The 22,113-nt window shown below is 43.0% G+C and overlaps 1 protein-coding gene across 46 annotated transcripts in view; it reads left to right on the top strand.

Annotated features, from left to right (window-relative positions):
• The window catches only part of NRCAM (neuronal cell adhesion molecule), a 224,800-nt gene extending 213,273 nt beyond the window's left edge, over window positions 1-11,527 (top strand). For all 46 annotated transcript variants that reach the window (XM_036429752.2, XM_045578560.1, XM_045578557.1 and 43 more), the window contains 3 exons: window positions 4,612-4,743; window positions 5,284-5,362; window positions 8,997-11,527. In XM_036429752.2, the coding sequence (XP_036285645.1) occupies window positions 4,612-4,743; window positions 5,284-5,362; window positions 8,997-9,234 (449 nt within the window). In that variant the 3' untranslated portion in view covers window positions 9,235-11,527. The remainder of the gene's footprint in view (window positions 1-4,611; window positions 4,744-5,283; window positions 5,363-8,996) is intronic.
• Window positions 11,528-22,113: the final 10,586 nt, after the last annotated feature.

The raw sequence follows: 22,113 nt of genomic DNA, 5'->3' as shown, positions 1-22,113 counted from the left end.
CCAGGCGAATGGTTTTCATGGCTTTTCTCATTCAGTCCTTACAACAATCCTATGATGTGGGTAGAGTTATTACCCACTTATACAGTATGCCAGTGACATGTCATGAGACGGGATGCCTGCCTGTCACCCAGTTAGAACGTGGGGGAGCTGGGGTTAGAGTCTCAGTCTCCCAGCATTGGAGGAGAGACTCTCACTACCCCCCCACACACAGGGTCCCCCAGGTCCACACAGGAGGGGAACGAGTGGTCTCAGAAATAACCACTTAGTCCTCCCAGCTCTTGTGGACCCAGGGTCCAGTGAACTCGAGCTTGCAGATCCAGCTAGAATGAGATTCCACCCATAAAATCAAGGTGTGGTCTTTTATGTCCTTTTATAGGACAGATGGCAAACCCTTTAGAAAAAAAAAATTTTTTTTCTTCAGTGTTGCTATATCTACAGTTCCAGCTGCAGCTGTCAGGTGGTTCAGATGAGCTGTCATAATGGGTGGGCCATTCTTGTATGCCAGCGATGGAGAAATAGGACAAGGCTACACCAGTTATTGTCATCTTTTACATACAAATATTAATTAAACCCTAGTGACCTTAGTTAGTATATTACCTCCTGGAGCAAATATGTATTGTAAATCCAACTCCCCATTCTCCCAGTTTCATTGCTCTGTCCTGTAGGGCCACTGGGCTAACTCTAGTGTGAAAGCATTGTCTTCTATGGCTCTTGCATCTCCTCCCCTCCAGGCTACATTCTGAGATTGAATGTCAATCCTGGGCATGGAAGCATACCTTTCTGGCTAATTTTTTAACTTTGTATTAATGAGGTACTACTTCCTGAGTTCTTCTAATTTCAGGAACTAGACTCAACTTTCATCTACACTTGTTAATCTGACACCATCCCTGCCTTTGATAGTATGAATACTTAAGATGTAATTCTCCATTTTTTTCCAGTGGCACCAAAGTTGAACACCAAATCACACAGGACTGTCGGCGGGGTCCTGATGCTATGCCTCTTACCCACAATCCTGTTAGGCCCCATCTCCTCTTCCTGCACTCTCATCTCTTTCCCTCAATTACCATATCTCTTCCTCTCAAATCACAAAGGATTTAAAGCAGGTTTGTTTTTACTGAAGCCTGTCAGCTGCCCCCAAACTTTAGCCAAGGTTAAACGACCACCCCCCTTTCTATATATTTCTAACTATTTTAATGGAACAGGGCATTTTTATATGTAATGGATTTTTAATTTTTTTTTTTTTAATGAAGAGGAAGAGAAAGGGAGAGAGAGAGAGAAACACCAAATGATGAGAGAGAATCATTTATCGGCTATCTCCTGCAAGTTGCCTACTGGGGAGCCATTCCACAACCTGGGCATATGCCCTGAGCAAGAATAAAATGCAACCTTCTGGTTCATAGGTTGATGGTCAACCACTGAGCCATGCTGGCTGGGCTATCGTGGGTTGTTTATAGCCATTTATCCCACTGTGTCTTCCATGCTCATCTTATTGTCTAAGTACTCAGAACATTTTCCTCAGAGATATACTAGCACAGAGCACAAATTATCTGCAAGACATCAAGCAAAGCCATAGCAGAAGATTGTTGTTAAAACTAACTCCTAGGAAACCAAGTGAATTTCATTCCGCTGGCTTATTTTCTTTTTTCACATTCTTGATATTTGTCTATTTGTTTAATTTATGGCTTTCTGGATTACCCAAGTAATACATAACATAATTTTATAAAGGTTTTAGATAAATTGAAGATCCTCTTTCTCTCTTCAACCCAGTCTTACTAATAACCCACATTGAAAATCAGATTCAATAAGAAAAGTCCCCATGGCTTCATTCTGTGTGTGTGTGTGTGTGTGTGTGTGTGTGTGTGTGATATGCATAACTTGGGTTTATAAAATCATCTTTAATTAAGATAATTTTAGAGTTTCCTGGGAAGATTTGAAGCCTTTTTAGTCACTGTGGACTTTAGATCCATTCTTATATGGATAGGAAGTCAATAAAAGTTATTTTAACTTATATAGTTTTTGTTTTATATCAACTTCTGGTGCCATTGTGTGTGCATGTATGTATGTGAGTATGTGCACACACATGCATCTGGTAACATTCTGTGTCTGCCTAATTTTAAATAATGAATGCGGTAGTGAAATATTTGGCACTTTTTTTCTTTAGACGTAGAGGCAATCATTTAAGGTGAATTTGGATGTTCCTTTATGAACTGTCGAAGAAACATTTCCACTTTTTTCACAGTAGCAAGTTGCCAGTTCAATTTTGTCAGTCACCATCTTTGTAAGACAATGTTTGTGCTCGTTTTTTAGAATCTTATTGCATTTTGCCTTTATCAGTTGCAATCAATTAGTAGAAAATGTAACTACAGATACTATTTCTGACAAAGCTGTAAATCATTAAGTGTACTAAAAATTCTTTAAACTTCAATCAAATGTTCAAAAGATTTACACCAGTTGGTTTTGGGTTCAGTTTTGAAGAAAAAGCACACAAAATCCACGTGAGAATTGACAGAAATATATTGCCTAAGAGGATATAGTGTAGGACTTCTAAACTATGTTTACCTTTCTCAGAATGGAAAGTCCTACAACATTTTATTCTTGTAAAGACTTCTGCAGATTTGATATTTGACATGTTTTCAGGAAAGCATTCCAACGGTAGAGCATAATGGCTACTACCATGTACCTGGAGTCAAACAGACTTAGGTCAGACTTCAGCTCTTGAACAAGCTCTTTACCCTCTCTGGGCATGGATCTGTTCTCCATGCTTATGTCAAAGGATTGTTGTGAAGATTAAATGAGATTTTTTTTTCCTCCCATCACAGTGCCTTGCAGATAGTAAGAGTTTCACAAAGTTAGCTCTCATTATGACTATGTTCATCATCATCACCATCATTGTTGTTGCACTTGTGTGGAAGGGGGCCACTGTCTATCCTGGTGCTTACGTTGTATCAAGTTATGATACAACTCAATCCCCTCTAACCCATGAGGCACAAGGGGAAAGGCTACTGGCATTAAATTTGTAGCTCTTTTTTAAATACATTATATTCCAGATAATGTATTTCCACTCCTCATTTGATTTCTTGAACATACATCCACATATTTTTCACATCCCTCTTCACACTTGATTTTAAGCATTTCCTTTTTCTCCTTGTATTTTGTGTGGAGAAAAAAAGGCAATGAGGTGCCACTTTTGTACATATATCAGAACCTAGGATACATGTAGCCATGCTTATTTCCGCATCCAGAGATCACATACACCTAAGCCAACAATGTTAATTGTATTCAAAAGAAATTCAATCAAATTAAAAGCATGACAGAGGCATGCTTATGAACAAAAAAAGAACAACAACAACAACAAAAAACCTTTTATCTTTTTTATGGTCAAAATAGAAAAATACCTTTGAAAAAGTTTTAAACCAATTTATTTAAACAAATCCTCATGGGCATGTCTGAATAGCCAGTGATGCTGCACTTTGTCCCATTTGATTGACACTCTTGAATAATACTAGAAATGCTAATTATTCCATGTTTTTCTTCGGAGTTTTGGTTGGAAAAGAGGCTTCACATTTATTGACTCAAACAGAGAATCGAAGACGTAGAGAATATGTGTACATGTGAATGAGTGTTTTCTTTCTAAACTGGTCACTTATTCCAATAATGATGCCTCTGATCAAGATATACTCCAAAGTCACTTAATATATTTTTATTGATTTAATAGAGTAAGGAAGAGGGAGAGAAAGGTAGAAACATCAATGATGAGAGAGAATTATTGATTGGTAGCCTCCTGAATGTCCCCTACTGGGGATCAAGCCTGCAACCCGGGCATGTGCCCTGACCGGGAATCAAACTGTGACCTCCTGGTTCATAGGTTGGCACTCAACCACTGAGCCATGCTAGTTGGGCTCCAAGGTCTTTTAAATGGTTCCTAAGCGATATTGACCTTTTTGAGGGTAAATTGGGTTTTTCAGAAATTTGCGAAAGTTATTCAGAACTGTCTCTTATAAATAAGATGATTAGCAAAGGAGATGAATAATAAATCTGAGTAACATTTTGAGTGAAAAATTGAGATATAAAATAACAAGGCTGGTTCCAGTCTTATATGGACAGTTCTTTTATGTGGTAAGTTTTCTTTTTTAACAGATTTCCAAAACATTTTGAAAGGTGGCAGCATCATTGCAATAGTTTAGCCTCCAAAGTGGTGCCGTTGAAGGAAAAATATTCCATTAGATGTATACATTCTCTTCTGCTTAAATTCTGTCTTATGTTCTTACCATGGTACTTATTGAACAATTTTTATCTTACAAACAGTAAATGTGTTCATTTGTTTGGGACTATGTTTCCACTGAGAAGACATACTTGTAATAACTGTGAACATAATGTTCAGCAGGGCTTGTTGGCATTTAATGGTAATATTCAGATTTCTCTATTTGAATGGTTTTCATTAAGATTTTTCAAAGTAAAGTACTTATACCTGGTTGATAACTGACCAGATTCGAAATTGGGGCCACATGTAAAACGCATTAAAGTTTATATACTACAGAAATTTTTTATACAAGAGACTCCAACATCTCTCTCTTATCCCATTCCCACTGACGCCATCCATTCGCCTTCCAGCAATGGCAAGCCGGCAGGTGGACATCGCGACGCAAGGCTGGTTCATTGGTCTCATGTGCGCTGTTGCTCTCCTGATCTTAATTTTGTTGATTGTTTGCTTCATCAGACGAAACAAGGGTGGCAAATATCCAGGTAGGAAATAACGATTAAAATTGCCTTACAATGCTGCATAGTTACCTGCTGAAGTAAAAAGAAATCATGAGGGTAAATCATGTAGATTGCAATAAAGCTATCTTTACAGAACCATACATTTGGCCTTCCTGTTCAAACCATTTTTTAAAATCTTTTTTTAATCTAAAAAAGGGAGCCTAAACATTGTTGAGGGACAGGAGACATTTGGTGGGAGTACATCAATGTGTTCTTTGAAGATATCAGTGACTCTGTTTCCTTAGGCTCCACCTAAGTCATAGGGGCCAAAATAGCACCCACAACCAACAGGCAGAGGGTGGAGGCCCCTGAAGTCTCCCCGAGGAAATAATGCCTGAACAGCGCGCATCTTCATGTCATGATGTTTACCGTTGCTTTCCCTATAGGGTTAGTGTTATATGACCCCTATGGTTGTGTAGAAGTGTTTTCTTTCCACTGCTATGTATCTCAAAGAGTGCACTGGTAACAACGTGGAGTAAGGAAACACAAGATCAATAGATGAGAATGTCACTTTGAAATTTTCAGTTAAAGAAAAGGAAGACGCCCACGCTGATCCCGAAATCCAGCCCATGAAGGAAGACGACGGTACGTTTGGAGAATACAGGTGAGCCTGCCTCTCCCCGGCCCACTTCTTCCCTCCCCGCACTGGTCTCCTGGGACGGAGTCTCACCAGCTCTCCCTGCTAGTTCATCTTTTCTTCAAATGTTAGTTCATAAACTCTTCCCTTTCTAAATGTTTACACATCCCTCACAGCTAAAATGGCCTCTTGCTTTCATTAATGAACAAATGGCCAGTGGAGTCACAGGTGTAAGGCAGAGTGTTCATCCACTCTGTAGTACTAGCCAGAGGCCTTTGCTGTAGGGACCAGCCTAGCACAGCTGCTGTGTTACAAGAAGAGTTAAAACAACAGTGAAGACTTCACAGACCTGCCCTGTGAAGAACACTACACCCGCTACCTTCCAAATGGTGCTTTTAAAAACCAGTGTTGCTCTTTAATCTTGGATTCGAGAATATTTCTTTCTAAAAACCTATAACTCCACCTCTTAATCATGAAAGGACAACTAGTTTGTTTTAGAGGCTGTCCTTGTTAGTTTTAGATATCAGTGTTATACTGGACACGTAAAATGATTAGAGGAGTGGTTCCTCTGACATGTCAAATGTTATCATGTCTAAACATCCAGTAAGGGTAGTTCTGTTCTTCCTGTTTCTCAAATCAAAACTCTGGGCATTGTTTTTCTTCTCCATTATCCCATATCTAATTCCTCAGAAAACCCTGTCTGTGCTGCATTCAAAATGTGTCCATAATCTCTCTCCCGGATGATTGCCATGGGCCCCCTGACTTCCTAGAGCAGGGGCAGCAGACTTTTCCTGCAAAGGGCCTGGAGGCTGCATGGCCACTGTTGCAGCTCCACACTTCTGCTGTTTTAAGGCAGAAGCTGTCACAGGTAATAGGTAATAAATGGGAATGGCCCATTTTTTCTGTTTGCCAACTCCTGCTCTCTAGGATAGGCTGTTCTCAACACTGATGACTGTAATCCTTTTTAAATGTAAGAGCATGTCATTCATCCATTGGAAACCCTCCAGTAGCTTCTCACCTCTCTCAGTTAAAGACAGAATCCTTACAATGTCCTACAAGGAAGGAAAACCCTGATCCAGCCTAGCCCTATCTCCCCCTTTTACTTTTACTCATTCCCCCATCCTCCATTTCTCTCTCTCTCTCTCTCTCTCTCTCTCTCTCTCTCTCTCTCTCTCACACACACACACACACACACACCACACACATTTGGCTTCAGCCACACAAGCTCTCCTCTGTTCCTAGAACGTTCTAGGCTTGCCTCTACCTCCAGACATTTGTACTGCTTGTTACTCCAGCTGGAGTCTCTCTGCCTCCAGCTACCCACCTGGATAAGTCAACTCTTTTAAGTCTTTGATAAGATGTCACTTTTTAATGAGGCCTTCCCTGGACATCCTAATCCTATTACATGTCAACCTTTCACTCCCTCCTCTGGCACCTCCCATCCTCCTCAGCTCTATGTTTTCCATGGCACTAATTACCTTCTGATATACTATACCACTACTCTTTTAAATATGTCTATTGTTTATGTCTGTGTTTTCCCTACTAGAAGTAGCTCCGTGAGATCAGGGTTTCAGTCTATTTTGTTGGCTCTGTGTCCCCAATGACTAGAACATTACCTGTCCTACAATAGGCACTCAATAAACATTTATTAGACAATGGATGGCGGCATGGATGGATCAAAGAAATGCCATAGACTAGAATTTCCTGTATACTTCTTAGAACACTAGTTTCACAGAACAGGAAATGATGAAGAGTTAGAATCCAGGTGACAGAATTCTGCTCATTATTGAACTCTTCAGAGAAATTAAGTGTCTTATCAAGTCATGAGCAATACTTCATAGGAAATATTCAAGCAAAGCCTTCAAATTAATAACCAAAGATGTACATGTTATTCTTGCAGCAGGTTGGGGAATGGATGACATGTCCCCTAAAGAACCCCTCACACAGGCCACCCCGAGGTTCTGTGATACTTCCCCAGTTGTTTATTAGTAGTGGTGATAACATGGTTTATTCAGTTTGTGACAAACTTGTGTTTTGTTGAAACAGGTAGTTTTCAATAGCACATGTGTACGTCTTATTAAACTACGATTTTTTCCAATCTTAAGATTTTATTCTTGGAAAAAAATTGAAAACACTGGTAGGAACTATTGGCAAAAGAGCCGGAATATTTGTGCATCTTAAAATATTAGTATCTCAGATAGAAGTAAAAGTCACTCTTAAAAACAAAGGGAGCAATAAAGTCCTTGTAGAAATTGGTAGGGGAAATACATCTACTGTGACCTCTCTTTTTACATTAAGCCTTTTTTAGTTTTTACTAATATTGTTTATGTTTTTTTTATTTTGCCTGTATTTTTGTTCTTTGGAAGAAAGAATATATTGTCATTGCCTTTTCATTTTTTTTTAAAGCCAAATGTTACCAGTTAAAGAATAGGTCGATGTGCATATGTAGTTACATGACCATATGAGTGGATGTTTTAAAACATAATGATTACTTTTCCCATTCCAAAGGTTCAACAGAGAAATAAAGGGAAAATGGGTCTTATAAAGATCTATTAAATTAGCCTTCCTAGATTCCCATCTGACACAGACAGGCTGCGTCCTACACTTAGGAGAGGAGGAGAGGGTAAAGAGAATAAAGGAAATGCTTGCTTTTGCATTTTTGGAATCACTCACACTCTAGAATATATTGACATGCCATTAGTAGTACACACATATTTCTCTTAAGTTAAATTGTGTCTCTTTCAAAAATAATAAATCTGCCGGGACCGGTTTGGCTCAATGGATAGATCGTCGGCTTCGGGACTGAAGGGTCCTGGGTTCGATTCCGGTCAAGGGCATGTACCTTGGTTGCAGGCATATCCCCAGTAGGGGGTGTGCAAGAGGCAGCTGATCAATGACTCTCTCTCATTGATGTTTCTAACTCTCTATCTCTCTCCCTTCCTCTCTGTACAAAAATCAATAAAATATATTAAAAATATGATAATAATAAATCTTTACCCATTAACTAAAATTCTTACAGAAAAAAAAATACTATATACTATCAGTATAAGAATTTTGCTTTTCTTCTTAGGCTATTTTCATTTGTTTCTTCTGCATCCTTTTAATGGAATTTGTAGGTCTCTTGAAAGGTAAGGTTAAAGTTTACAAGTCTGGCCTGCACTCAATAACAAAATTATTTGAAATGCAGGATTTTACTGTTGCTTCTTGCTCAGAAAAAAAAAAAAATCCAAAATCATTAATTCCCTATTCATATCCAAGGAATCAAAGATACTACAGTGTTTAACATACTAACTTCTCTACCTGCCATAATCTTTACCCCCTTTGGAATTCAAAATAGTGATTTCTACCTTTTTTCAATTCTTCCTTTTTTAATGCTTGTGATTATTTCTGAACTGTTTCTAAATCAGGAGCCTGAATCTGACATTGATATTGACATGTACAATCAGAAGCCATCCACCTACTGACGATTTCATGACTAAGCCATTTCTGTGCCTGATTTTCATTCCAGCCACACCCCTGTCATTGGAGTCAGCCTGGTGATCAGATTTAGCTAGCAAAGCTTGGGACTCCATACGCTTTATCATAATTGGCATGCATGCTCTTTCGGAACAAAACACTTTACCAAAGTACCAGTCTTGGTGAAAATTTCTTTTTCTTCCAGTGATGCAGAAGACCACAAGCCTTTGAAAAAGGGCAGCCGAACACCGTCAGACAGGACTGTGAAGAAAGAAGACAGTGATGACAGCCTTGTGGACTATGGAGAGGGAGTGAATGGCCAGTTCAACGAGGATGGCTCCTTCATTGGGCAGTACAGCGGTAAGAAAGAGAAAGAGCCAGCTGAAGGCAACGAGAGCTCAGAGGCACCGTCTCCGGTCAACGCCATGAATTCCTTTGTTTGACTTGTAAGCTCTTTGCCAATATTCCCTTCCTCTTAGAGGGTTTATCTCAAGCACTTGTCAGTCAGCCTTCTCATACTGTGAACATAGAGGCAGAACGTATGTATTCTACCGTATGTTAGCACTATGAGAAGAGTTAGGGCAAGAACACAACTCAGTCAAATGATACGTGAATGTGAACTGCAGTGCAAAGGGCATACTTTTTTCATTCAAAATAGGCATTCTTGATTTTCCTCAGAACTGAGAAAAATAACCCACAGACCATGTGATTTCCTCTTCAGGATACAGCTCAATAGGATGCATGAAAAAATGCTGCACAGCTCAAGGACAGACCTGTGTGTGCTATTAAGACATGGTTTGATACTTTGTTTATACTCTTCTCAGCTGAACCCCCTAAATAGGAACAACGTTTTCCATTGTCAAGTGTGTTACTGTAGTATTCTCTAGAACTTCAATGTCTTTGTGGGCATTGTTGTGAAATTGGTGACTCTGTGTCTAGCTGTTAGTCTTTTGGGGAGACCGTTAGGAGCAGTACGTACAGTATATACTTGCTAAATGAGTTAACCACGACCGTGGCATTTGCTGATGCTTACTGAGACTCTGTTCTCTGCTCTTTGCTCTTGTTACCTCGTAGCCTTCTTAACCTTCCAGGTATTACAGCAGTGCAGTGTTCCACTTGCTACACCACCTCTCTGTTCAGTTGTTTTTAGGCATCAGCAAGGTGTATTGCAATGCATTCTGGCATTTGTGCCATACAGAAAGAACCACAGACACATCACTCCCATTCGATTCCAAAACGTATTCCAGAAAGCACAGGGCGGGACACAGGCAGTGCCTTCAGACAAGCATTCCGTAACACCCCGCCTTCTGCATCGAAGGCACAGCGGACTCAGAGTCCTACACTACTGACATGGTCTAAAAGTAACTTCTACACAGCAGAAATCATGAAAACTTGCCGTGCTGGAAGAAAAAAAAAAAAAAAAGGAAATGTGGAAATAAAAGGGATAAGACCACTTATTTTAAGGAGCATTTCCCCATATGCATAAAAAGAGAAACATTATCACTGATTGGATCACATGATGATTTTGGGGGGGGCGGGGGTCTTTTATAATTTCTAGTAAAACAAATCCCCTTCAGTAAGAAAGGTGTCAACTTGGTGTAAAAATTTAAAAACCACAAGGTATTTCAAAACTAAAAGCATACAACAGCATGCCACCAGGAGTATATTATTAAGTCTTTACCTATGTGGCAACATTTTAAACTCTCTGCATTAAAAGACCTGTATGCAAATTGCTATGGACACATTTCAGAATCTAAAAAAAAGCCGGTAAGTGCTAACAAGGCCCCAGAGTCAAGCGGATTACTATCTGCAGCTTCAAAACACCCATATATATTTATATATATATGCTACCATATTTATAAACAACATCTATCAAATGGTTTAACTCCACATAGGATATTCTATAACAACCTATGGTTGAAGGAATGCTCAGTTTCATTTGCCAATAAATTGGTTTCTCATAACTTGCATCAAGTTTAATTTTAAGTAAAGCTTTTTATATGTAGATATTTTGTTGAATTTGTACATACACTTAAAATGTAGATGCTCTATGCTTATCGGTGTCACATACAAATAAACATGCAAACAGTGTTTATGTTGTACTGACTACGAAGTTAGCTCATTAATACAGTGCATGGGACTGGAAAGCATTTCCATACCTTCGGATTTTTATTTTTCCTCTTTTGCTGTGAAACTGAACTAGCGAACTATCCTACACATGGACAGCAAGTTTCTAGATGGACTCTTCCGAGCTTGGCCTGTGGGGCTCCGTAACCTAGTCACGTGGCATCTTTGATACGTGTGGGTAAAGCACAGCTTGAAGCAATCCCAGGCGAAGATGGCCCTGAATACTTGTGTGTCTCCTTCTCTCATTCTCACAGATCAGTCTTTCGAATGGAACCAGGCTCGTCTTGGTATCAGAGAGCACAAAGATAAATGTTACTTTACACTTGCCAGTGTTTGCAGGGGAAGCAATAAAAGTACAGGTTTTACTCTTCCGTAACGGTAGATTGCTAAATTTATCTGTGCATGAAGGGGTCTGTAATAGTGCAACAGATTCTGTAATAGTGCAACAGATTTTGTATTAAAAGGTAAATGTGGTTTTAAAAGTCCCTCTCTTTTGTAATATGTCATGTTCCTAGTGGCGTGTGAGTGTCCGATGGTATATGTAACGGTACAAACAGGTACGACTGGATTTTCATCAAAAAGTAACTATTAAAACAGTTTTGATCTCTTTGTGATTTTTAACTTTTTCCAAATGTATATTTCCTAATGTTTTAAAATAGGGCAAATTTTTATTTTTTGCTTTTATGGTCTAAAAGTAACGTTTATACCTATATGCAGAGAAAATGAAACACAAAACTGGACACATTGTAACACAGAGGTAACAACATAGGGCCTATCAAAAAATGTCAATGAAAGGCAGGAGGAGTTATTACCAGCCTCTGAGACGCAGTCTGAGAAAGCAGCGGCTGCTTCCTTTCCTGGAGCCTGCCCCCTGCAGGCCTGGTTCCGGGCCTCACCAGCCTGGCTTCCACTGCCCAGATCGCAGCCCTCCCAGCCACAGACACCTGTAGTGCCTTTCCCTCTTTCTCTAGGTGAGAGAGTTTGGGCACTTACAGATGTTACAGGTATGTCATCCACTCACTTCTCCTCGGCCCTATTCTCTTCATCACCTCACACCTGTCTAGCTCTGTAAACTGCCAACCTCCAGTTTGTTCCGCTGTCCTAACACCTGTCCTTACTCACCTGTGCCGTGGCCCCAGCTTTCCGCCCACAGACCTCCTGCTGGCACAGAGCTCCCTCTAACACCTTGGTTGCTGGCACATCCCCAGTAGGGACTGTAGCGTGCAGGAGGCAGCTGATGGATGTTTCTCTCTCATCGATGTTTCTAACTCTCTATCCCTCTCCCTTCCTCTCTGTAAAAAAATCAATAAAGTATGTATTTTTTAAATTTAAAAACAAACAAACCTCGGATAGTACCTAACCCTATACATACTATGTATTTGGCTTTTTTTTCATATAGGTACATATCCATGATAAAATTTAGTTTATAATTAGGCACGGTAAGAAATGAATAACAATAACTAATGGTAAAATAGAACAATTATAGCAATATATTACAATAAACGTTATATGCATGGCTTTGGGACCGTTATGAAGTGAAATAATCGCTTGGATACAAACACTGTGATACCAGACCTTCGATCTGATAACCACCCCTCTAGTAAGTGCCTATTGGGCGGGAGCATCTACGAGACGAGGGACAAAAGGATGATTCACATCTCATGCTGAATGCAGCAGGACAATGCCTGGTGGTTTGCCGTGTAAAACTCATGAATTGTTTATTTCTGGAACTCTCCACTTAATGTCGGACAACTGAAACTGCAAAAAGCGAAACTGCGGATGAGGGGACCGCTGAATGCAAGTCAACAGTAAAATGCTATACGCACCTTAGGATTTCTAGCACAGAGAGCACTCCCTTCTGAACAGAAGGCTGGGCCCCGCACTTCACACTGTGGGCCAGACCCATGTGCCCACCCTCAGGACTCTCATCAGGCACAGCTCTGCTTAGCAGCAGGGGCTGGCCACGTGGAAGCCTGACCACCGGAAGCATTGGTCCACTGACACCTTCTGGTTCAGATGGTCCACGAGGGCCTGGCTGGTTTGGGAAATGGTTTGTGGAGGCAACAGGCATACAAAGAACTGAATTCTCACCCAAACTTGGCAAATCTCTCCCTTTCACAGATATTTCTGCAAGGTACCACCAGGGGGCGCCCGTGCTTCATTCAGTGCAAAAGAAACTGGGGAAAGGAAGGCTCTGGAAAAACTGCAAACTGCCTTTGATCATCAGACTGTGGTCTGACAGCAGAAAATGATTGCCTGCTGCCACCCGGGGAAATGCATTTGTCACTTCTTCTGCCGAGTTCTCAGCTTCCAGGGAGTAGCCGCTGTGAGCCTTGTTAATCCTCATGCTCACTGTGGCCGGGTGGCTGGGCTGGTCAGCAGAAGGAAGAGTGTGTGCTTCCTGGCTCTCACTAGGCACCCCTCCCTGCTGCAAGTGGGGGGTGGGGGGAGTGCCTTAATATGTCCCCCCTTCGAGCATGCCATTTTGACTGCCACCAGTGCTTTGATGTGTGATTGATTGGACAGCACAAAAAAACTGTTTACACACACATACCACTCTTATTTTTACACTTTTTTTTTTTAAAGCAGGAGAAGGTGAGAATACTACCAGAGTATTTACATTGAGGTGGGGGGGGGGGGGAAATAGTTCCCAGGGTGAGATAGAAAGAGACCAGAATATACATTCCAACTCTACCATCAGCTACCTGTGTGACCATGTGTAAGTGAAAACCCCCTGATCTCCCATCTCTGTAGGCTTCCATTTCTTCAAAAAATTACCAAAAACAGGTCATTTCTAATACCCCTTTCTGCTTAAATCCCATGGTTCTAACCCCCCACACCTCAAAAAAAAAACTTATTTTGAGCACCTGTGACAAGTATTTACTAAGTGGTGAGGATACAAGATGAGCTAAACCAGATGTGGTTTCTGCTCCCAGGGTGTCTGGAATCTGTTGTGAGAAGACAGACATTGATCAAATAGCCACCTAAACGAATGTGTAATTCCAAACTGAGAGAGGCCCTTGAAGGGGAGGCACGCTGTCCTGTGAGAGTGTGATGGAGGAGGCCGACCTGTGCAGAGTGGTCAGGAAGCTCCCTGAGGAAGTGTGAGCTGAGAGCTGGGGGACCAGTGGGAGAAGAGAAGGAGAGATGGAGGCCCATGTGCTAGGAGCAAACTCAGGGGCCAGTAGAAGATGGAAGCCTATTGAGGCAAGCATTTTTGTTTACTGGTAGAAAATGAGGGAATTCCCATCTCTGCCTTTCTTGTTTTAGCTCATTATGATGTAAAACCATTTTGTAGAGGGTGATGTGTGAGGCTGGCTGGGAGAGGGGGCAGGGTTGAATGTTTGAGGAGAGTAGAAAAGATCCGAAGTAGTCATTACCGAGTGTTAGAATGTAAGTTAACCTGAGAAAAATTAGCTGCCTGCTGTCATAAAAGCCAAACTCTTGAGGCAGGTGTTGGTGAAAAGGAAGGTGGTTTATTCAAGTGACAGTCACCTGAACAGATGGGGGACTCTTATCTACATCTCTACATCTCAGTACAGGCAGAGGTTTTATAAGGTGAGAGATGGAAAGCAGAACAGAGACCAAGGAGAGGGGGGTTGAAAAATTCCATGCAGATCAGCATAGTCCATTCTGATAATGATCTCACAACTGGTCAGGTGATGATCTGGGGTACATCATCCTGGTCTTCGTCATCCTGGTTCTACATCATCCTTGTTCTCCAATTGAAGGTCAACAAATCCCCCAAAACTGGAACGACTGAGGTCAGCATCTGCATCTTCTAAAGTTAATTTCTAGGATTCTTATACAAACATGCTGTTTATTTACAAGCTGCATACTATCGATAGTCAGAGTCAGCATTTACAGAAACAATGTAAAAAAATGGTGGGGTGGGTTACAATTCCCCACTATTACACTGTCTCCTGTGAAAATGGAGGAGCCATCCTTCCTCCTGTCATGGATCAGTCCTTCTTCTTTGGTCCGGAAAATCTCTCTCCCCCTTGGTGGATTCTTTCCCATCAGTCATCCCTTCTTCTGTTCAACTGGGTTTTCAATTGACATTTAAACACACTTGAAGTATCTCGAATCTAAAGCAAAAGACCCTTTTGAAATCTTGGAGTCCCCACAAATACATTCCCTTCAATTATCATATTCTCTCCTCTACTTCATGGTCAAAAATGTTGAAAAGTTGAAATAATACCAGAAAAAAATAAATGAGAATAATTATAGAAGCTACTATTTGCCAGACAGTGCATTCTTTGTTTCTTCTATAGCCTTAGAATGTCTCAGATTTCACCCCATTTATGCTATAGACACTGTCTTTCTTCAGCTCTAACCATGTAGCCATTATCTCAGGGAATGACTCAGCCTTCTTTTTAAAAACTCAGAGGTTCTCAGCCAGCACATGGAGATCACCTGGCGATCTTTAACGTCCTGATGCCTGCCCACTCACACCACACACTAGAGCAGGGTTGGCAAACTTTTTCTTTAAAGGAGCAGATAGCAAATAACTGAGGCTTTGCAGGCCATATGGTCTCTGTAGCAAGTACTCAGCTCAGCCGCTATAGAGCCTAAGCAGCCTTAGACTTAAGACTTACTATTGTACATGTAAGATACTTACACAAATGTGTGTGGCTGTTCCAATAAAACTTTATTTACAGTAACAGCTGTGTTTTGTGCTGATCTCAGCCTATCCGTAGGGATGCTATCAGCTAGAAATGCCTGGGGCAAGAGTTTCATCCATTTCTGGAACGCTTGCCTGAAAGGTAAGGGGTGTCTCTTTAAGACAATCATTAGGGCGCTCAATGAGGCCAGCCACCTGGGAATGTTTACCTGGGTGGAAGTCCCAAACATGATGAAGTTAGCCTGCTGTGGAGTCTCCTCGGAGGTAAAGTGTTGCCCTGGTCAGAGTCCATGTCTGTCTGTCCAAAGGGAAAAGGATAAATTTAGTAAGGAAAGAGACGATCTGATTTGAAGAGGAGTTCCAGGAGGAGTCACCCAGAGGAGTCCTTTGTATGGATGGTCCTGATGCTCTGTCTGGAAGCTCCAGGCGAGGGGACAGCCGGCCGATGAACGGCATGAAATCCCTCTGCTGGGCCTTCTCGGGGATACGTCCCTTTCGGGAGAGCTTCTGCCGTTCGGTCTGGGAGCAGAGAACACACTTGTCTATCAGAACCGTGGCTGCCAAAGAGGGATTCCCCTGGCGTGAGCCCACGCTGTGGAGGGGTGATTCCCAGACAATGCAAAGTTGCATGGCCCAGTTTTCAAGTTGGTGAAAAGGGTCTGTACTCTAAAAAAAGGGTCTGTGCTCTGTGGCATCTGTATTTGACTGAGTGTGGAGGGCTGAGTGAGGGAGGCTGCGATAACGTTGAAAACAGCGTCTGGTGTGGAGCAGTTAGTGTGGACAGAGATGTAAGTAGCAACAATGGGAACTGGGGACTCTGCTCATGTCTTCCCTGTCGGGATGCCTCCTGGCCTCCTGTGAGAGAATGTGTCTGTGTTGTTTAGCTGCCCGTTCTATGGCCTTTTGTTATGGCAGCCTGAGCTGACGAAGACATCTCCTTTGCAAATTAACTTTATATTCTTTCACACTCTGCCCCGCCAAATGCAAACAATCTCTGTGGTGTTTTTCTACTTCATATGTGTTTTCAGTATTTCATTCTCTTCAGTTAGAAAGAACGTGTTATGTTACAATGAGAACAGAGGAAGAAAATAACTAAGCTGTCTTCAATGCCTGCTTAAAGCCAGGTACTGTCCGGAGTGTCGTACCAACACCATCCCCGTGTCATGGTCACATCATCCCTGCGAGGCGGCACCCTTTCCTTTCCAAACATCACGCAGCAGCACAACTCTCACATGTGAACTCAACTGTATCTGACTCCAAAACAGGAGCTCTTTCCCCCGTGAAATTGCTTATCCTTAAACCTTCACTACACAAAACAAAACTCTGACGTTCCAGTGGGGGCAGAGTGGGCCTACAGATAGAGGAATATCGTATAGTGGAAGATTAATATGTAAAAACGAAATCAAAGCCTGCTGTGCAGTTTAAATGTCAGTGGGGTGTCAGTCCAAAAGCGAAAAGAGGAAAACACACAGCTTCCTACCCGGGACCCACGTTGATGCAAGCACAGAGACCCACATCTTACGCTTCAGGTGTTTCAGCCTGCAGGGCACAGCTTCGGGGCGCCCGTTTCCAAGACTCATCCTGCTCTGCTGGTTAAGAGGCTGCCAGATGCTTTGGAGGGCAGAACCCGCACTTGCAAGTGCTTCATAAAGTCCCTGAGACGTTGTCGGGACTCGTCGGAGGTTGTCGGGTGTGTGCTGACAGTTATTTTCCATAGAGATGGGGAGGACACCATGAGAATAGGAACATCGCACCTCACTGCTTGCCAGCTCTGCTCCGGGTGGCAGGCTCGTGGGCAGACACTGATGTTGGGATCTCGGCTCTCCTCAGCCCACCTCAGTCCCACCTCTGGCCTAAGTAACCGAAGGGGGGAGAGGGGAGGGCAAGTTTGGAAGTCTGGACCTGCTGCTTTGCACATAGTTCCTCCAAGTAATAAGGCATCATTCCATCTTTAGGTGCACGGGGAGTGTTTCAGGGGAGCCAGCAGAGTGTAACCATAGTCCCGGGACTCAAAGCCCCTTCAGATCCATTAGAGAAATAGGTGCCCTCGTGCCCAACAACTAGGGATCTAGGACCAGGTGCTGGGATAGACTATCATTACAGAGACAAGTGTCATTGTGGGCTGAGGTAAAGGAGTCCCAGGAGAGAACCTTGAAAGATGAATGGAATTTGGAGAGGATAAGGATGGCAGGAGATGTACTTCGAGATGTCCATGTCCTAATCTCTATAGCCTATGAATATGTAAAATGGTTAAAAATGTCCTTTGCAAATGTGACCAAATTGGGGATATGGAGATGGGGAAATTTTCCTGGGTTATCTGAAGGTGCCCAATGTCATCGCAGGGTCCTTATAAGAGGGAGGCAGGAGAATCAGTGTGAGGAGTAGGAGACAGGACAACAGACGCAAGAGATGTGAGTGGAGCAGGGAAAGGACGATGGAATGCAGGCATCCCTCTCGGAGCCGACAAAGGCGAGGGCTCAGTGGTTGAGCATTGACCTATGGACCAGGAGGTTACAGTTCGATACCCAGTTAGGGCACATGTCCCTGTTGTGGGCTTAATCCCCAGTGTGGGGCATCCAGGAGGCAGCTGATCAGTAATTCACTCTCCTTGGATGTTTCTACCTCTCTCTCCCTTCCTCTCTGAAATTAAAATACACATATATATGTATTTTAATTGATATATACTTATATATAATATGTAATATATATATATATAGATAGATAGATAGATAGATAGATAGATATAATAAAAAATTACACTGGTTTCACATTATCAACTTAAATTTTGTACATTTTAACACTTCCCTTTTAGTGTTGAAACACATTTAACAATTCTGACGAGGGTGATAAAAACTCACTGGACTTGAGTCGCCTGGCTCTCTCCTAAATGCCCTGTGAGTCCTTCTACCTCCGTCTGGTGACGAGACTCCGAGGCGGATTCTGGGCCGGGAGCTGGCAGCAGGGCTCTGCCCCCAGTCCCTGTGGCTGTTTGGATTGTTCATCCTCCTCTGTAAGGACAGGTACTAGGGAAGTTAGTTATAAAGAAACTGAGGGATAAATCGACCTGAGTTCTCTCCAGGTGCCAATGGGCTCTGCCTGGGGTCATGCTGAGGTAAAAGAGCAGCTGACTTCGCCTGCAGGGAGGGCTCTGCAGGCAGGCCCATGCCCACCAGCCCTTGCAGCTTTGACAGCAGGTGTCAGCTCCAGCAAGCACTGATCTTGGGTCCTTCAGGTTTCCCTAATCTTATTAACAGCTGCTTGGCTATGCTTAGTGACCCTCCAAGCACCCCTTCAGGACTTGCAAGCCCCCTGCCGCCCAGTAAAGACTGCTTAGCCCTTGTGAAATCTCCTGGAGCCTGGACAAGCAACTGTGGGCGCTGCTGCCTCAGACTGGCCTTAAGTGGGCCCCTGCGGGGGACGGGCCCGGGGTCACAGCTGGACAAGGGTCACCAAGGAGGAATTCTGGTTGAGATAAGGCTGCCATCTCTTGTTTTCTTTTCCAAAAACAAAATAGCTGGGTTGCTTTTCCTGAATAATAATAATAAATGCTCATTTCTTCCTAGGATGCCTACCTAGGGGTATGAAATGTTTGCTTCTCCCATATTTGAGTTCAACTTCTATAAATGTATAGAAGTGTGCATTTAAAACAAGTGGATTTTAAAATAATAATAATAATAATAACAATAGAAAGGAAGAAAAAGTGGATTTTATGGAATGTAAATTACACCTAAAGGAATTTGCCAGTTTTGTGACTATGAAGTGGAGCTGGGATTCCATACTGCTGAGCTGGGGGCGTGGGCCCGACCTTCCTCTCTTTCTCAGATGAGGGAGCAAGTAAGAACAAGAGTGAGTTAAAGGAGAGATCGGGAAAGATGTTCACATCAGGATTGTAGGCTTTCAGGTGATTTTTATTTCCTCCTTCATGGAAATGAGCATTTATTATTGTTCAGGAAAAGCAACAAAACTATTTGCTTTTTGGAAAAGAAAACAAGTGATGCCAAGACCTCTGTTTAAGAAGAGCTAGCCCTCGCTGGTTTGGCCCAGTGGATAGAGTGTCAGCCTTTGGACTGAAGGGTCCCTGGTCCGATTCCAGTCAAGAGCATTTACTCTCCAGCCCTGGTCCAGGTATGTGCAGGAGGAAACCAATCAATGTGTCTCCCTCACACCAATGTTTCTCCCTTTCTATCTCTCCTCCTCCCTTCCACTCTCTCTAAAAATCAATGGAAAATATCCTCCGGTGTGTTAGATTTCATCAAATAATTGAAACAATACCCCTTCCCCTGGGAACTGAGCTTCAGGCCACTTCACAATGTGCATTCCCTTTCTCTTAGACTACATTCTACTTTCTAAGACCACATGCCACTTGCTAAGACCATTATCTCTCCCTTGTGGGACTTTCTCAGGATCTGGACCTGCACAGAGAATTCTCTGCCCAGAAAAAGCCCACCTAGAGACCTTTAAAAACTTCTGATTCCCCATCTTTTGGTGCTAGTGCCATTTGGGGACCCAGCCCATGTGGTAGCCAGATGACCTAATCCTATCTAATAAAAGAGTGATATGCAAATTGACCATATCTCTGCTATACCCACAAGCCATATCCACCAGCCAATCAGGGATGGGTAGACAAATTAACCCAACCAAGATGGCTTCGGCCATGGAGCAAGCAGGAGGCTTGGGTTTCCTAGGTGATGGAATAAGCCAAGCTTCCTGCACACCCTGGTTGGCCCAGGCCTCCACTGAAGGCTACACAGTTTCAATTATAGAATATAAATAAATCCCAGATACCAAGGCCTCCGCTTGGGTCAGTGGGGAGCGTGGCCAGGCCACAAACCACTACAGGCTTCTTGCCCAAGCCACCCCACACCCCAAGGGAACCCCCACCCTGATCCAGCACACCCTTCAGGTCAAACCAGCTGGCCCCCACCCATGCACCAGGCCTCTATCCTATCTAATAAAAGAGTAATATGAAAATTGACCATCATTCCAACACACAAGATGGCTGCCACAATGTGGACACAAGATGGCTATCACAAGAAGGCCAGCAGGGAAGGGAAGTTGAGAGAGATCAGGCCAGCAGGGGAGAGCAGTTGGGAGGGAACAGGCCTGCAAAGGAGGGCAGTTGGGGGTAATCAAGCCTGTAGGGAAGGGCAGTTAGGGATAACCAGGATGGCAGAGAAGGGAAGTTTGGATGACCAGGTCTGCAGGGAAGAGCAGTTGGGGGAAACCCAGGCCTGTAGGGGAGAGCAGTTGTGGGGGAGGTGGGAAAGACCAGGCCTGCAGGGGAGGGCAGTTAGGGGGAAACAGGCTGGCAGGGGAGCAGTTAGACATCAATCAGGCTGGCAGGAGATTGGTTAGGGAGTGAGCAGGCTGGCAGGCAGAAGCAGTTAGGGCAATCAGGAAGTCAGACAGGTGAGCAGTTTGGAGCCAGCAGTCCTGGATTGTGAGAGAGATGTCCGACTGCCCATTTAAACAGGCAATCGGACATCCCTCGAGGGGTCCCAGGTTGGAGAGGTGCAGGGACACACACCCCAGTGCTCAAATTTTATGCACCAGGCCTCTAGTACCTTTATAATCCTTTAATCACTTGGGCCTCGTGCGTTCCTTCTTCTGTGATCCTACCAGGGCGAGGATTAACAACAACAAAAAGAGCTTTCCTGAGGGACTGCTTCAAATTAACTGGTTTGTTATGCACACTAAGAAAGTCAGGGCCTGTAAGTGAACGGGAGCCAATGAAGGTTTGTAAGCAAAACAATGTTACAAGTATAAGTGTGTGTTCTCTGGGGACAATGGGGAGAATAGCTCAGAAGAAACAAGGACAAGAGTTAGGTGGCAACTACAGTCTGTGCTAGAAATGATGGCAGCCCCATCAGACATGTTGATGTTAGGCTATAGGACACAGCAAGTGGCATAAAAAGCTGACTTAGCATTCAGCAGCTGGGGGATTTCCTTCATAACAGTATTTGCAGATCTCATCTTGGGAAAGCTAAGCTAGGAGTCAATCTGAAAATGTAATGACTTAAAACATTCTGCTTTCGGTAATTGAAGTAATACAACTTTTTGGTCATCAAGACCCAGCCACAAAGTACTAAATTTGGTTTTTCTAAGCAAAATAAAAACAGTTCAGTCAATAATATTTAGCCTTTTTTCTCCAACTTCCTTCTCCGATCCACTCCAGCCCACCCCCTACTGTTCCTGAAAGGATCCTAAAGCATAAACAAGCCAGTGAAAGGTAAGACCTTCTGACTGACAATCTTGAGTAGAAATAGTGAGACTCAGGCCCTGTTTTGAACGGAAGGGAACAAAGAAGGTAGCACCACGAGGACTGAGACTCTACCTCTGTCCACTGGGTGATGCTCTGAGACCCAGGCTGAACCCTGCAGCTTCTTTCGGTGAGATACTCCCCGTGTCCCCTCCGCCCCCATTGCTGGTGGAAGTGGGCTTCCTGGGATGCCGTTGGAATAAGAATTTCTGGGAGCCCCACAGGAGAATGAGGTATCATGGAAAGTTTTATTTCTGTGGAATTAAACCCATGCTTTTCCAAGGTCACATCCCCTTCTGCCCAGTGAAGGAA

Source organism: Pipistrellus kuhlii, unplaced genomic scaffold (assembly GCF_014108245.1).
Source record: "Pipistrellus kuhlii isolate mPipKuh1 unplaced genomic scaffold, mPipKuh1.p scaffold_m20_p_10, whole genome shotgun sequence".
NCBI classification, from domain to species: Eukaryota; Metazoa; Chordata; class Mammalia; order Chiroptera; family Vespertilionidae; genus Pipistrellus; species Pipistrellus kuhlii.
This window is presented reverse-complemented; position numbering and strand designations above follow the sequence as displayed.